General features: G+C 45.3%; 1 protein-coding gene across 1 annotated transcript in view; it reads left to right on the top strand.

The window, feature by feature from the left end:
- syt3 (synaptotagmin III) overlaps nt 1-17224 on the top strand; it is a 36249-nt gene that overhangs the window by 2330 nt on the left and 16695 nt on the right. The window contains exons 2-6 of the mRNA XM_083780639.1: nt 7416-7788; nt 8638-9082; nt 14835-15221; nt 15904-16006; nt 16938-17114. Of these exons, the coding sequence (XP_083636765.1) occupies nt 8932-9082; nt 14835-15221; nt 15904-16006; nt 16938-17114 (818 nt within the window). The 5' untranslated portion in view covers nt 7416-7788; nt 8638-8931. The remainder of the gene's footprint in view (nt 1-7415; nt 7789-8637; nt 9083-14834; nt 15222-15903; nt 16007-16937; nt 17115-17224) is intronic.

Genomic DNA, 17224 nt, shown 5'->3' with positions numbered 1-17224 from the left:
TGTCAACCATTTTAGTTTCAAGGACCTCCGGGCCTTCATGGCATTTTTATCTCTGGGACCCCGTCACCCCACTTTATATTGTAAAATTAATGTTGATTTAACTCTGAGAGTGTACGAATGGAATGTGTACATTATCTGAGTTACAGACCCATAAGGGTCCATTTGGTTCCTATCTATCATTTAACTAGGGACCCCCTGAAACTCCCTCAAGGACCCCTGGGGGTCCCCGGACCCCACTTTGAGAACCACTGTGCTAGTGTGCATGTATAGGCCTATACACAGTACAGGTACAGTATGTCAGTGTGTCGTATTGTGTCCGTGTTTGTATGTGAGAGAAAGACAGAGAGAACGACTGTGTACTAGTGTGTAGGCCTACTTGTATTTTTGTAAGTTGACTGTATGCTCGGCGCTGCACGTGCATTGTGCACTCCTGTGCCTTAAAGTGGGCATTCTTAAGAGGAATATGGTCATTAAAAGATATTAGAATGTCTTGACCACGTTATTTATTTGCTGAAAAGGTGTCGAGGCCCTATTATATAGGGCGGCCTAAATTGGAACCACCTCAAGGCTTAGCCTCAGCAAAGCCATTACCTTTAGTCAATAGACATTAATACCCCGCGCTCAATCTTGGCCTCGTACAGGGCCTCTGTCACAGCGAAACACAACAGCGGTCCAGTGGACTAACCAAAAGATGCATTGTAGTAAGTAGCCCCTATCTGTTTACCCTGCTGCATCAATCCCACACAGTTGAATGAGCTGAGAGCAGCGATAGCATTGTCTCAGACAGACACCACTTTGCCCTCAGAAAATAAGTGATGTGCCGTAAAAAAAAAAAAAAAGAAAAAAAAAAAGGATATGCCAGACCCAGTGAGGAGAGGTCACGACCAAGTGTGAATCAGCGACAGTCCATGCACACAGCCAATAATCTCATAGGATAGAGCTATGCTGGATAGTAGTCAACATGACAGTCCATGCACACAGCCAATGATCTCATAGCATAGAGCTACGCTGGATAGATAGTAGTCAACATCACGGTACAACGGAAACAAAAAGGGAGGCCAGGGGGGCAGAGAGACTTAATTCTATCAAAAAATAAATAGCCGTTCACTGTGTCAATGTGTCACACTGCAAGGTGTTGTTAGCTTGTGCTATCCTCCATATTAACATTGGCTTATGGGATCACCGGCCGGCCGGCGGACCTCTGACTCTGACTCACTGAGTCTGACTCAGTATCATCATACTATAATTAAGCCAATGTCTGTCTCCTCACTGCCTGCACCAATCGCTCCCACTTTTCCCACAGGCATTGACCATAATAATATGGAGGTCTTGACGAAGCCCTTTTTCCAATTTAACAAATTATGAATTAATAATGAATTTATTAGTAAATAAAAAATGCGAAAACGCACCCAGGGCGCAGTACCCCCCGCGGCCACAGGGTGCAGTACCCCCCACGGCCACAAGGCGGCAAGTATTCCACAACGGGTAAGGGCTAGTAACCTAACCATAAACAAACCACATACGCCCATAGGCAGGACCACGGCCACGTCACTCTGACTCAGACATAACCATTAACAAACCCCATACGTCGCCCATAGGCATGTGTCACTACAACTCAACTCCATCTAAACCTCTGGTTGTAGATGCTGCACAAAATAATAGGGACGCCAGGGTTAACGTGATTAAATATTAGTTTTGTGGCAATTATTATAAAAGTAAAGACATAACAAAAAGTAAACATTCATCACATTTCCGATGCCTTAATTAAGAAAACACAAGGACAGATCTTGGGGAATAATGATACCTGATGATACAAGGGATAGTAACCAAGAGAACAAGCAGGGTAACAGATAGGGGAAAGTGAGAGCAGTTTCGGTGGGATCTAACTGAAACATCCTATTAAGCACAGCTAATGGATTAGCTGCCTTTGTCTGCTGAGGCATTTATACTCACACACACAAAAAGCGTCCGACTCTGCTCATTTACATTTTCCAATTATAAGCATGCTTTCAGGTTTACTTACAAAAAGTGTCAAGCGATGAATGGAGGGAGAAAAACTGTAATTCCTTTTAGAACAAGCCTAAGTAGTGTATTGAGTACGTTAGGGGTGATGGTGATGCATTGCAACATGCAGATAAAGTAGGCCTATATATATAAGATGATTAAATAATAGAACCAAATAATCATCCTGAAGAATTAGAAAAAACTAATTAGGGACAAATCTGATGATGATGATCACCAACAATAAAAAATGATAAATATTAAAGCATTGTCAAAACACCTCTGATCCATTTGCCTCTGAAGTGGAGAAAAGTCAAGTTTAGATGACTTCTGTTTGATCATTCATATATTGTGAAAAGGATAATCCGATTTCTACCATGAATTATAATGCCAAGGGATGATATCGGTTTACAATAATACAAGGTTTTATTGTAGGCAGCGAAAGCTGGTTGTACTGTAGCAGTTTTATTCAGCAGACATGTTCTTTATCATTCAATCATCCCTACGAAGATGATTCCACTGCCAGATTTGAGATTTCAATCAACTAACCTAATCTCATGCTCACTGAAATGCACACCTTACAGGTTTTATCTTGAAAAGACAAAATTCACATTTCCGCTTCTTTGAGTTGCGTTTGTAATGACAACTGTTGGAAGCTGGAACTGGACAGTGGACAATAAGAGTGCGTCACAATCTGTTTCCCTCATTAAGAAAATTATTTGCAGGAGGAAATAGAGCAAAAACAAAGCACCAACTGACCCCTTCAGCTGCCTTGACAACGTTTGCAGATAAATCAAAGGATGAAAATTTGGAATTATTATTATTTGGAACAATGATGATTTTAACAGCCAAACCAAGGTAAAAAAAGATAAATAGTCAAACCAACAATAAACACAAACTATGGCATAAACAAACTTACGCATAATTATGTTCCAACTCAACAAATACTCACGTAAATTAAAATAAAAGGAACACAACTTATACTTCATAAGAATGCAGACAAACACTAAAGGAGTTATTCTCTTCAAACAACTTCCTCAGTCCTCAACCCTCACCACAGACAAAATGGATATGAGCATAGACATAGAAAGGTAGACGCCTCCTCCGGCTCCGGGCAATGTGTATCATATGGCGGTTGCCATATTGAGCTCCTCTTCAGTGTCATCACTTCCTCCTCAGTGACATCACTTCCATGTCCCTAGTACTCCCTACATAATAACTATGGACTGTTACTAGACCGCAACGGAGGCCCGCTGTCTCAAGCGAACCTGAGCCACGTGAGGCACCACTGAGCGAGCTAAAGCGAGCCAGTTGCCGTGCCGAACGTTGTGAAGTTCGGTTAGCCGACTCAGGGCCGTTCAAGTTGCGACCCGATAGGCAGAGAATAGTAAATAATGTTCTGGCGAAAGTGTTTTCCCTTGACTGCCACTGAAAGTGCACTGGCTATAGTGGCCAATCACAGCGCGTCCTTGCACAAGTTGTATAGAGTTTCGAAGGACACCGCTGTCACTTTGTGTCAGCCGTGCCTCAGCCATATTGAGTGGCCTCCATAAGATACGCGTCACTCCAATGATCTGCAGCGGTGAACACATTTTTATGTCTATGGATATGAGGCCTCTATCTGGGCCTTCTATCAGGTGTGCGCTGTTAGCCTGGGAATAATCTCACAAGACAGATTCTGCATCAAATTCAAAGGATTTTCCCCACAGATTGGCCTGGGACTAAACACCATCCACCAATAAGTGAAGATAATTAGCTGAGTAACCCCAACTCCACCCACTTACAACCCGACAGAGGGGAATTTCTAACGCCATACCGATCACATCAACCTTCCCCCATCATTATTGGGAACTAGCTAACTTCCATTGCCTATCTCCTCCTCTCCTCTCATGAGGCTCCCACAACATGATTGGGAACTGACCTCCCCACTTGCCTAGTCTCCAGAGGGGGATAGCACACATCCCCCCCCCCCCCCCCCCCCCCCCACGTGTCGCTGATCCTCCATCCTCTGTAGTGCGATCAGACCAGGTGACCTTGCATTGCTGTCCAGTCTCTATCGTCCAATTGGACAGTGACCTTACTGGTTGACCGGTCTGTGTCGTGGCCTATTAGTCGCTCCGAGCATATCGATCCCTGGCAAAACAGCCAGTCAATGGAGCGTCTGTTGGAGGTGTTGTGTTGCGTAAAGGTCCTTGCGTTTTTCAGATTTCTAAGCAGCGTTTTTCCGCTGGTTTTCCAAAAAGAAAACGCGTCCAGTCTTGCAAGGACCTTTAGTGGGGATTTGCGTGTCTTATGGCAGGTTGTTACCTGAGGCCAAATAATACTTATAGTGCATGTTTCGGAAGGCATATGTTTCTGAAAGCAGGGTAATAACTTCTGTAAACATTTATCTCCTCGTAAATTGCACAAGCCGCTTCTTGATTATTATTGTTGCTGTGTCACCCCTGCCGGCTGCTTCCTCCATTTTTCTGTCTCTCTTTCTATTCCAATATTTCCCCCTCCCCCTTATCTCCCGCTTCCAAATTAATGTCAGCATCTCTCTTATCCCCCTCTCTCTTATCCCCCCCCCCCCTTCTCAATTTCCCTACACACACACACACACACACACACACACACACACACACACACACACACACACACACACACACACACACACACACACACACACACACACACACACACACACACACAGTCTTTCTGTCTGTCTGTCCGTCTCCCCTTTTCTTTTGGCCTCCCCCTCCTCCTGATCTTCTCGTTGGCATTTCAGAGGACTGTTTTTGTGCCAGACAGCAATTCCTCAGATTGAGATATCCTAGGTTTTAAAGTCACTCAGACAGATTTACTATCTTAATGGGAGGGAGTGAAGCGGCCGCTATAAGAGCTGGCATGGGATGTTGGGTCTGGTTAACGTTTTGATACTCTAATTTCAGAGTCATTCCCACAATGAGCCGAGTGGAGATGGACAGATAAATAGACCCTTGTGTTAAACCACGATTCCTTTAGCCGCACAGCCAGAGAGACAGACAGAGTGTCCTAATGTACCAATCAGGGTGTTTATGTCTACATCTATTTGAGGAGACAGAGGAAGGGTGAGAGAGGGACCGAGGGGGGTGCGATAAAAAGTGAGTGGAAACATCAACTGTCCTGAGAGTCCTCTGTGGTGTGAAATATCTTTGCTTAATGCGGTTGATGGATTGATGGATTGAGCGTGAGATAGATGGACACATAAGGAGCACTTTGCTGGGGAGGTGCCAGTCAATGTACAAAGACTAGCGCTGACATTTCACAGAACACCATACGTCAAATGATCAATAGTCCTTGCCCTCGCCGAGCAGGTACTGCGCGCTGTTTGAGAGATAGATCCTCTACCCGGCCCAAGAAGGACAAAAGCGGCTCATTGGTTCAGTTCGGTTGACCTCTCAGTGAGGAGCAGCATATTGTTCGGCTGGTGATTTGTGTACCCGTTATACAATGACCCACTAAAGAAATGTTCTGTGGCAAGAACCATTTAATACAAACCCTTTTTCGTTTTCGACAGTTGTGTATTCTTAGACACAACTTTACATACATTCTACTGAGTCAAAGTCCCGGCAGGCCTACAGGCTGTGAGAATCTTGAGTTAGTGCATTGACCTGTTTTTAGCGAGACAGAATGGGCTCAACAACTAAGAGAGTATGCTAACGAGGTCTATAGAGTTTTACTTCTATGAAAGGACAATGAGGACACCAGTATCCAATGCCTGTGAATTTAATACAGTTAATGTGTGCTTTCATCAGCTATGACAGGTGATCCATGGGAAAATGTTTTAAAATGTTTCAATTTTTAAGGGGCGTCCCCACACTTAACCTCGCCCGTCTCAATATTTGCCATTGACAATGAACGGAGAAATGACGTCAGAATTCCGTTAAATATGACGTAAATTAAACATCAAAACATTAAACGCCATTGACATTGAAGGGAAAACGTACGTCATATGTAAACGAGCAAATCGGCATACCAATCTTCTGTTGGTGGGAGCGCTTCGCCAATAAGGGACCACCTTATGTACCTTATGTAGCAATGCAATACTATCCCATTGGCTGAGAGGTCGGCTAGAGGCAAAAAGTGTGGTTGCCTAGAGACGAGGCAGCCAATCAGAAAGATAGGTCAATGAAATGATAAGTTGCCACTACCAACCTGATAGATTGTAGGCCAGCCTGCTTCGCAGCTGGTAAAAAAAAGTCATTTTGGGGGTGAACTATCCCTTTGAGTATAAATCCAGCATAAGATCATGAATATTAAAACATGTTTTATTTAAAATGAAATATATATAAGACTTCTTAAATATATACAGTACAGTATACCAGTATAAGACACCCTGAGGGCGAGAAGTGACATCGCCCTAAAGGGCAAGGTTGCGTGCCCGCATCCACCTGGGTGACAGCAGACTGCTGGGCAAGCACTGGCGCTTTGGCATGTCAGATCAACATATGGAATAAATTCTGTACTGGCCATATATTGAGAGTGTCTAGAGTGTACAGGGTTTGATGAGGTCAGATCAACATATTTAATATCAGAACAGGTCAGCTCCATATATGGAGATCTAAGGGTGGCAACGGGGGCAGTGTCTTGAGTGTACAGGGTTTGATGAGGTCTGGCCATATATGGAGCGTGTCTTGAGTGTACAAGGTTTGATGAGGTCAGATCAACATATGGAATGTCAGAATAGCCGAATTCCATATTTGGAGATCTAAGGGTTGCAGCGGGGGCAGTGTCTTGAGTGTACAGGGTTTGATGAAGGCCCAGGTGGGGCTGGGCCTTCATTTTCAGGCCTGTTGAGAACTCTAGTTTTCGGCTGCCGGGCGCGGCTGCACTAACAACTTTGGGACGGGCCAGTCTAGAGTTTGAATGGACAGGTATCAGTCAAAAGGGAGACATCAAAGACGAAGGACGGGTGGGGTTGGATCGCCATTTGGAAAGTCAGAACAGGTCAGCTCCATATAAGGAGATCTAAGGGTTTGAGGTTAGATGATGATGATGATCCTTCTCCATGTATGGCTATCCAGGGTTTGATGAGGTCAGTATCGTGATCTTCATATACGGAGATGGCCATATGTGGTGGCGTGGCGTGTCACGAGGCGTGACGGGCTGACGGCCATATATGGTGGCGTGACGGATCGACTGCCGGATTGACTGTAATCAATGACAATATTGTTGTAGCGTGGTGTGGTCCTTCAGGATTGTTCGAAATATATGTCCCGAGCTCAAAAGAGCTCTGGACCACTGAGAACCACAGTTTGTAGGCCTATATGGCCTCTGAACACTGTAGAAATGGATTTCATTGGCATGCCAATGATGACCTTCCTCCCTTTCTCCCCCTCTCTGTCCTTGAGATCGCACGCCTCGTTGACGGATCGATTCTTGTTGTTTTTCAGGTGATGCCGGAGCCGCTCAAAAGACATTCCACGAATCCGACTCTGAATCCCAGTCCAGCTCCATACTGATGGACCAGCAGGCAGCCCAGTGGATTCCATATGGAGCTAGATGACTAAGAGCTTAATGCTGTCCAACCACTCACTGTGAAAAAAGGCCAGCTGTCTACTAGCATGTCGACTCGCCACTGACTGGTCTTTGAGGTGTTAGGTGAAAATAACAAGTTAAACGGTTACACACACACTGGAGGTATAGCTCAATATTACACTGACACATCTGAAACGCAAAAGAAAACATTTAATACAGATCGAGTGACTCCACGCCGACTTGAAAATGCATCATGCCGCTGCACCATAGAAGACAAGCTGAATAAAGGTAAAAAATTATATTATGCTATGCTTCTATTTTATTTGACTAACAATCAATATTGCTACTTTGTCCATATGAAATAAGAAACAGAATTACATAAAGCTGCATAGTGAAATTAATTTGACACATGCTCCATGGTTCCGTTTCTCCCATTAACCACTTCAAACCTAGACTTTGTCTATCCTTGGCACACTCATTTTCTCCCTCTACACCAAATCTCTGTGCTGAAAATAGCCCAACCTCAAGCTTGTAGATATATTATAATGGTGCCGGTAGGAAACCTCCTAACTCCATTTGTAAGGTTTTGGATTTGTTTTGTGCATTAACACCCTTTATGTCTGTGGGTTGTTTAGAAAATATTGAACCAATGGAAAGTAGTAAAAAACGCTTTGGACAAAACCTCTTAACTCCATTGGACCCTCAAACTGTCTGCTAAAGCAACTCCACCACCGCTCCCCCTCTCATGCAAGTAATTGACAATATATAAACTCACAACACCAACGTTGATTGAGGCAGTATTTGAAAATATAAGGTTTTCTTAATTTCCTGAAAAATGTATAATTTTCATTCCCTGAAAAGTTTAACATTTTGGAGTTAAGAGGTTTCTTCCCGACAGCAGAGATATATTCTTATGATCGCCCCATAAATAGGGACACTATAGGGTTTGTGTGATTAAACCTATCATTTGCCTGACCTTGGCTGAACATTTAATGGCCACAGCATTGAACTGGATTATAAAGAAAATCCATTACAAATGGAGACATTGCTAAAGCCAGGAGGTCTCTGTCTGTCCTTCAGTGTTAAGAGAGCTTATAGGGTATATAACACTTATATAAGGATCTTTCTGTTTCTTAGGTAAACTGAGAGGGAGGATGTGGCTCGATCATTCAGGCATGTTTTTCTTTCTGGTACCGTCCCTCCTTTGATCAAGACAAAAACAAGACTCCATCGGATCCTCGTTTATCGGCGTATAGCAGCTACAGCAGGCTTCACAGCCGCCTCTCCCACGACCGGCGCCCCCCTCGAAAGGTGGACACGGGGGCCGATCCTCTGCTCACCCCAACGCCTTCCAGTAGGTGAGGGCGGGGCGAGGGCTGCGCTGTCATTGAGCTGACTGCTGGTGTATGAGTGTGCGATGCGGATTGGAAGATGTCGGGGGACTGGGATGAAGACCTGTGTAAAAAGGCGCTAGTGCTGGTGGAGGAGCTGTGTTTCAACTCGCGAGGAGGCTACAGCCAGAGCGAACGCTGCCAGGAGTTCAGCTACCTGCTGAGGGGTCAAAACAGACCGCTGGACCCAGGTAACGCATCAACCATTAAAGGACCACTTCACCACTTTTCAACCTATCTTCATATAATTGGTCCTCACTAATAATCATGACAAAATGGTGCAATTCTTTTCTACTCGGTCTGTGTCTCATAGGAGGGCTGTGGGCAGTTCAGAAACCGTCTTCCAGTGACATCATCGATGGGGAATACAAGCTAATAAAAACTGCAGGCTTTCTAGTCCTGAAAAGTTGCAATGCGAAAATGGAAGCCATCGTTCTCACGATAATGAAAATCTAAATACTTTTGTAAAAAAATCTTGTTTAAAAATAAATCTGCCTAATGATGATGTCACTGGAAGACGGTTTCTCAACTGCCCACAGCCGTCCTATGAGACACAGACTGAGTAGAAAAGAATCGTGCAACTTTTTCATGATTATTAGTGAGGACCTATTATATGAAGATAGGCTGAAAAGTGGTGAAGTGGTCCTTTAAATCACACATTATACTGTGCGTCATCCGTTTTTTTGTGTGACAAAAATCGTAGCGAATTTCGGAAGATGTAAAAAAAATAAAAAATAAAAAGGATTCAACCTCACTTTATGTCTATCACGTTTGCACACTGCCGCCACATATCTTTCTGTATGAAGTTTTTTTCCGGACCGCGGTCTAGTGGGGTCTACGCTGACAGCTAGTGATAGCATACTACTTTCAGATCCTCAAAACGCAGTGAAAAGAACGCACCAGTGTGCAAACCACTTAAAGTTATCTGAAGGTGCTGTGCTCTCGGAGCACATAAGGGACATCATCAGAATTATAAATCCAGCTACCGTATGTACACCATGAAATATTCATGTGCTATATTGGATAGGCTAATATATGGCCCAGAAGACCATCAGCGGGGGTTCATTTACCGTGATGCAATGTATTTATTTATTTTGTTTTTTCCACACAAAAGCTACAGCGGCGCCATAGGCTATGGCAGGGTGTGTGTGTGTGTGTGTGTGTGTGTGTGTGTGTGTGTGTGTGTGTGTGTGTGTGTGTGTGTGTGTGCGTGCGTGCGTGCGTGTGTGTGCATGCATGCACACATGTGTGTTCACTACTCAATCATTTAGAAGTGCAACATACTGTGGCATATGCGTGGCTCAGTGTGCTCTGTAATGTAGACCAGCCTGGGATTGGCTGTGTGCGTGCTGCTGCTGCTGCACATTTGTTATGGCTGTGTGCAGAAATGTCATGCCATGGTTTGTGGCATCGCCCGCTCCCCTCCCCCCTCTCCCTCCCTCACCAGCTGAGGTGTATGCCGTTTGCTGATGGCAGTTTACAAGCCCCTTTAGGATTGGTTCTCAAAGCAAAATTAGTTAAGCATCAAAATCACCTTTGACCACGTTGGACCCTTTTATCCATCTGCTATTTGAAAATAGACGATCTACAAGCTCACGACGTGTGGCGACGTGATGCGTTGTGAGCTTGTAGATGCGCTTTTCAGATGGTGGGGGGTGCATGGAGTGGGGGGGGGGGGGGTGTGGAGGGACACACAAGTTTGAGAACCACTGCTCTATTAACCTCGCCCACCATGCACCAGGGGCGGCGGTGGCTCAGGGGTAGAGTGCCTGGATGTGCAACCGTAAGGTTGCCAGTTCGAACCCGGGCTCCCCCAGAGTTACTGTCGAAGTGTCCTTGAGCAAGACACTGAACCCCTAATTGCTCCCGATGTGCTAGTTGGTGCCTTGCATGGTTTCCGCTGCCATCGGTGTATGAATGTGTGTGTGAATGGGTGAATGTAATGCCCAATCTCTGTAAAGCGCCTTGGATAAAGGCGCTATATAAATGCACCATTTACCATTTACCATTTACCATGCAGGCTTCCCTCCACCTCGGAGGAAAGCCTGGTCTCTGTTTCATTTTGGTATATGATCCGCTCGGGAGCGGATCATATCGTTACGTCATGTTGTAGTATTGTTTTGCAGTCGACAGGCAGGAACAACAAACACGAACTTCCTTTTCCCTCAAACCGGAAGAATAACAATAAAAGCTCTCGTAGCCTGCAGCTTTTATTGAGAAAAATCGGGTTTGAGGGAAAAGGAAGTTCGGGTTTGTTGTTCCTGCCTGTCGACTACAAAACAATACTACAACATGACGTAACGATATCATCCGCTCCCTCCTGGATCATATACCGAAATGAAATGGTGCCCAGGGCAGCTACTGCTCAGATTGGTGCGACGCCTGCATGCTGAACGCTGTCAGCCCCGGAGCCTATTGGTGTAGGCAGGGGAGCCTGTGTTTGATTCCCGAGGCTGTGTGATTCCTGGCGGTGGGTCGCTTCACAGTCTCTGATTGACAGGGAAGTCCCACCCCTCGGCCCCCCGATGCGCATCAGAGCAAGACCCCCTGCCTGCCCTTCCACCTGCTCTTTTTCCGCTCCGTGTGGATTAGCCATGGATCTTTAGAGGGATCGGTATCGAGCGAGGTAAAGCACCTGGCCTAAAGAGAGACAGATGTATAGAGGGCGGTCGGTTCGCCGCCCCGACAGTCCCCTCCTCACGCCGTTTGATCCCGGCCTCGTGTTATCAGTGCACCCTGATCTGCCAACCACACACACACACCTACTACTTGCCCTTCTCGCTTTGTTTTTCCTTTCCCCCACACGATCAATATATTAACCTTTCCCCATCCTAAACCACTCCCCTCCGAGGTCCTCTCCTTTAAATCACTGTCGCCTCGTTTCTTTTCACCTCCCGACTCCCGTTTCTCTTTCGATCAACTCTTTCCTTTGGGTTTTGCTGCGCCTCTATCACTGTCTCATTCCGTCATCTCTGCTCCTTGTGGCTCCATGTTGTGGTGACTCGCTGACTTTATCAACCCCCTTATCCCCCCCCCCCCCTCTGTGGGCCACGCCAATGGAACCGGGAGTGGAGCCAGTCAGCCAATATGTCTGTTCCAACATGTGCACCAATCCGTTTCCCTCTCTACTCCTCCCCTCTCATTTCTCTAGCCCAACCTCTACCGCAGCCTAGTCGCTGTGATGAAGGTTGAACCCCAAATTGGTGTCACCTCTCCCTGAGCGTCACTATCTCTCCTTCTCCGTCGTCCGGGTTTTTCACAGTGCCTCCTCCTCCCTTGGTTTGGCGTTTGTCTCTTCTCTTTTATCTCCCCCGACCCCCCCCCCCACCCCTCCGGCTCATCCCTCCTTTCCTGCTGTCTCCAACAGCGACAGATCAATGTCCTTCCCCCACATTCCTTTTCTCTGCTTGTCTTTCATTCTCTCTCTCTCTCTCTCTCTCTCTGATCATATCTTTTGAACAAGTGCTGATTAATGACATACACAGACTGATGAATAATTCACCAAAGAGAGAGAGTGAGAGAAGAGAATTAAGACATGGCAACATGAGGGAGAGAGAGAGTGAGAGAGAGAGAGAGAGTGAGAGAGAGAGAGAGAGAGAGAGAGAGAGAGGCGGGGAGAGGCGGGGAGAAAGGGTGAGAGAGAAGATTGGAGTGATGAACAAAGAGTCTGTAGCCTTGGAGAAGAAAGGCACACGGAAAAAGGAGAGCGAGGAATAAGGCGTATATGGGAGAGGATGAAGCAGAGAATGTGTAGCAAATTCTAATCTAGAAAATGTATCCCAGGGCCGGAGGATATTGGCTACTCTATAGCTCTCATCTTGTTTGCTCGCATTCTCGTCGTCAGTGCGTTAGTGTTAAAGACATTTTAACCCCGGTGTCCCTCTTGTGGGCATGTTATTATACTAGGGAAACATGTTCTAATTGTTTTTATAATAACAAAAATAGCAGCTCAAGCTCATCTACAAGCTCACTTCATCCATATGACACTGTTGGGCCTATACAACAAGTGTAAAAGAGAGCTTAAAGAAATTAAAAATGTAAGTGTCCTTGTGATTTTTGCAGCGTGTGTCTTTTCTTTGTCATGGCCACAAACACGCCTCAAATGGAATGATATGGATGTAAAAAATGGGCATGTGCCAGTTGGAGAGAAACAGTAATTCTACTATGAGATGATGACGGCAAAGCGGAGTCATTGATTGGCAGCCCTCTGGTTTGGATGGTGCCCAAGATGACACGGAGCAAGTTGAGTGTGTGTTTGCCGTGCGTGTGTGTGTGTGTGTGTGTGTGTGTCTGTGTGTGTGTGTGTGTGTGTGTGTGTGTGTGTGTGTGTGTGTGTGTGTGTGTGTGTGTGTGTGTGTGTGTGTGTGTTTGTGTGTGTGTGTGTGTGTGTGTGTGTGTGTGTGTGCGCGCGCACGCACGTCAGGAGGGTTGAGCTAGGTCGGCTAAGTCTGTACGTTATCAGTCTCTCCTTAACATTATCTCCTACCAACATTCCTATAAATATTCATGAAAAGGGGATGTTACTTGTTACCCAAGTCATTCACCATACCGAAACGAAACATTGCCAATTAGATAGATTTAAATAAATATGTATCAAGTGGGATTAATTATCAAGTGTGGAGGAGGGGGGATTCATTTTGAATATTCATTTATTGTGTTTACGCGCCACAGATGCTACCGTGTTTGCTATAGTGCACTTTGAAAATATAAACAGAACTACAGAAGTTCCCAGGCCTGTAATTCGTGTCAGCTATCTTAGTCGCACATTCTCTTTGATGGAGCCCGCTGCCGGAGCTGTCCAACAGTCTGGTGCTGAAACGGCGCTTTTCTCCTCTGGACGTTTTTCATTCGGATGACTCATCCCCCCCTCCCTTCACCCCAACCCCCCCCCCTCCCCACAGACACAATCCTTCAGCCGTCAGAGATTAAAAGCTCATAACCACAAGGAGATGCTTCATAATATCCCATAGAAATATCATTATATTGTTTGCTCCCCTTAGATATCCTATTTCGCCAGTGTTTGCCCCACTTTATGAGCAGGATTTCAATGTGGAATGTGAGCCGTGTATGAATCTACCCCGACTCCAAACTCCCCTCAAACCACCACCTCCACCCGTCTTCCTCCTGCATCTAGGAGGACAGCGTGACGTGATTTGCAGATCTCGGGGTTGTATGGGTACTTCTTACGCAGTAACATCCTCAGTGTTCATTTGTCCATTTGTAACTCTAAGCTAGTGTGCAAAATGGTAAGTTCAATTGAAGGCGCCGCAAGTGATTTTTGTTCCTGTTAAAACAAAATGGGTTTTGTTTTTGTAAACAGTGTTATCGAGTGTTTGTTCAGTAACTCCCTATCTCTCCAACTTTTTAATACACACAATACATCTTCAGGGTGGGTCCGCAATTTTATCCAATCAGGAGAGACAGCCCGTTTATCAGCTTACATTTTATATTGTTCAATATTTGTCCAATTTTACCTGCTTATATTTTGTTTCATCAAATCCAATTCCATGTGTTTATCCTGTAGCTTGTATACAAGTTGGATGAAATTGGTATCCTTATCTGAAAATATATTTTGTCTCGACTAAAGAGCTGGAGGGACGGTGATGTATGATTTGGGATGTTAACCCATTTTGGGCGGGCATTATGTTATGCTTTAGCTATTGAAAAATAGCAGATCTACAAGCTCATAGCGCGCCACTACGAGCTTGTAGGTCTGCTATTTTTGAAAAATCGAAGAACGACTGACAAAGAAACATGGCTTTTTCAGAAAACTGTCAGGATGTAGAAAACATTTTTAGAATCTGATCTCAGGTCAGAATGGGTTACATCCGTGTAATGCACGGTAAGTGTACGTATCGTGCGTCCATTTCCAAAGAGCTCGGTTCAGTCGTGTCGCCCTCTCTCTCTCTCCCCCTCCTCTGTGCCTCCCCGTCCGTCCCGCAGAGATCTCCGTCAGCCTGCTCTCGGTGATCGTGACATTCTGCGGGATCGTCCTCCTCTCGGTCTCTCTCTTTGTCTCCTGGAAGCTCTGCTGGTTGCCATGGCGCGACAAGGAAGGCGGGGGCCTGAGCCTGACGTCGGGCCTACTGCCCGGCGGCGGCGGCGTCGGGGGGCTGGGCGGGGGCTCGCTGCTGCCCCCGCTGCTGCAGAGGAAGGAGGGCCACTCGTCCTCGTCGCTCTACCCCACGCTCGGCCAGCAGGGCCAGCACCACCCGCACTTCGCCGACCTGGTGGGGCTGGAGAGCGGGGGCGTGGGGGGCATTGTCGGTGGGCCACAGGAGACCCAGGAACACTCGTACCTGGACATGGACTCCTACCCCAACAATGCTGGTGAGATGATGACAACAGCACGTACAGTGTACAGTGTTACCCCCCACAGAAACTAGACACTCTCCTTCACACTCGGTGTAACTGTAATATTATACATTAGTCAATAACCCTTCATTTTTTTACCACATGAACCCTAGCATCCCCATTCTGGGGCTGAACATTCAGTCAAGATAGCAGATCTACGAGCTATTGCTTGTAGATCGGCTGCTTTGGACAAAGATATTAATGTAGATGGAAAAGGTTTAAGTGGTTAATATACTCACACAATATTTCATAGGTCTATCTACAAGCAGAACAGTAAAATGATTTATTTGTGGAGCGTCAGTATGATGAATCTTAAGCGTTATCTTATCTTACCTAAAAGGTGTTTTATTTGATTCGTACTCCATTCAAGCAATATTTTATGTCAAGGAGGAAGTCTCATCGATTCGCCTGTACAAAATGTATGTACATACTGTAACTGTATGGATTTATACCCACACTCGCACCCATCTTTTTATGTTCCTTTCCGCTGCACTACACTGTGAACAATCTGTAAAATCAATGAGATCTATGCCGCCTTCGTAGCTTCACAAAAGCAGCATCAGAATCCCGCTAACGAGCCTCTAACAAGCGACAGATCCATGAGAGTTGCTCAGCAATTCCTTTTAATCCTTTTTCCATCTTGTGGTGGTGGTGGCAGGTACTCTGAAGTTGGGTCAGACATCTCCAGATGTTCCCAATCCAGAGGGGGGAGCCCAGCCTCAGAAAGAACTGCCTCTCTCTCAGCAGCAGCCCACTGCACGGTCAGTACTGTGTGTGTCCACTCTCTCAGCAGGAGCCCACTGCACAGTCATCTGGAACTATATATATATATATATATATATACAGTATATATATATATATATATATATATATATATACTGTATCCATCCATCCATCCATCCATCTTCAACCGCTTATCCGTAGTTGGATCGCGGGGGCAACAGCTCCACCAGAGAGCTCCAGACTTCCCTCTCCCTATATATACACTGTGTGTGTGTGTGTGTGTGTGTGTGTGTGTGTATATATATATATAATTTTTGTGTGTGTGTGTGTGTGTGTGTGTGTGTGTGTGTGTGTGTGTGTGTGTGTGTGTGTGTGTGGGTGTGTGTGTGTGTGTGTGTGTGTGTGTGTGCACGTAAATACTATAAGGCAGTGCAAGGCAGGTTTATTTGTATAGCACATTGAAACAACAAGACAATTCAAAGAGCTTTACACAACACATTATGCATTAAGACATTAAGACAGACAGAGCATTAAGACATAAAAGAAACACATTATAAAAGGACATTTAAATGAAATTAAAAATGGGAGGAAGCTAAAGTAAAACTGAAAGATATATGAATACAGTGACAATACTGTTTGCATTGCTAAAACAAATGTTATACAGTATAAAAGGACATTTAAATACAATAAAGAATAAGATGAAGTTAACCCATTCTGTACGGGAATCCGTTTTGGTGTTTTAACTAAGCATTATGTTATACTTTAGCTATTGAAAAATAGCAGATCTACGAGCTTGTAGGTCTGCTATTGTTTTTAAATCGTGAAAATGTGGCACAAATCTTTGAATATATATTCTTTCTTTCAGAAGACATTTTTTCATGTCAGGCCTAAATAGAAAAGCATATTCTTTCTGATACAGTGACAATGTGTTTTGCTTGTCTCGTTACCTCTGTGTGTGTGCTTAATTAGGCCCAAGCCCATGACTCATCAACTCTCCAGCCCTGATTTCCACGGGGAGGAGAAGGAGCAGCCGACCAGCATTGGACAGATCAAGCCAGAACTCTACAGGCCCAAGGGTGACCAGGGGGATGGGAAACAGGGTGACAACTGCGGCAAGATAAGCTTCCTTCTGCGCTATGCCTTCAAGTAAGTCAACGGGTTCACAGGAGGCAACCTACTTTCTTGGCAGCTTCCAAATGGCACTCATGTTAAATATGAATGGCATGCAGGATTCCGTTCCCCCGCCCATACCGTAA

This window comes from Protomyctophum parallelum (assembly GCF_964188405.1).
Source record: "Protomyctophum parallelum genome assembly, chromosome: 13".
NCBI lineage: Eukaryota > Metazoa > Chordata > Actinopteri > Myctophiformes > Myctophidae > Protomyctophum > Protomyctophum parallelum.
The sequence above is the reverse complement of the archived record's forward strand: the minus strand, read 5'-3'. Positions and strand labels throughout refer to the sequence as shown.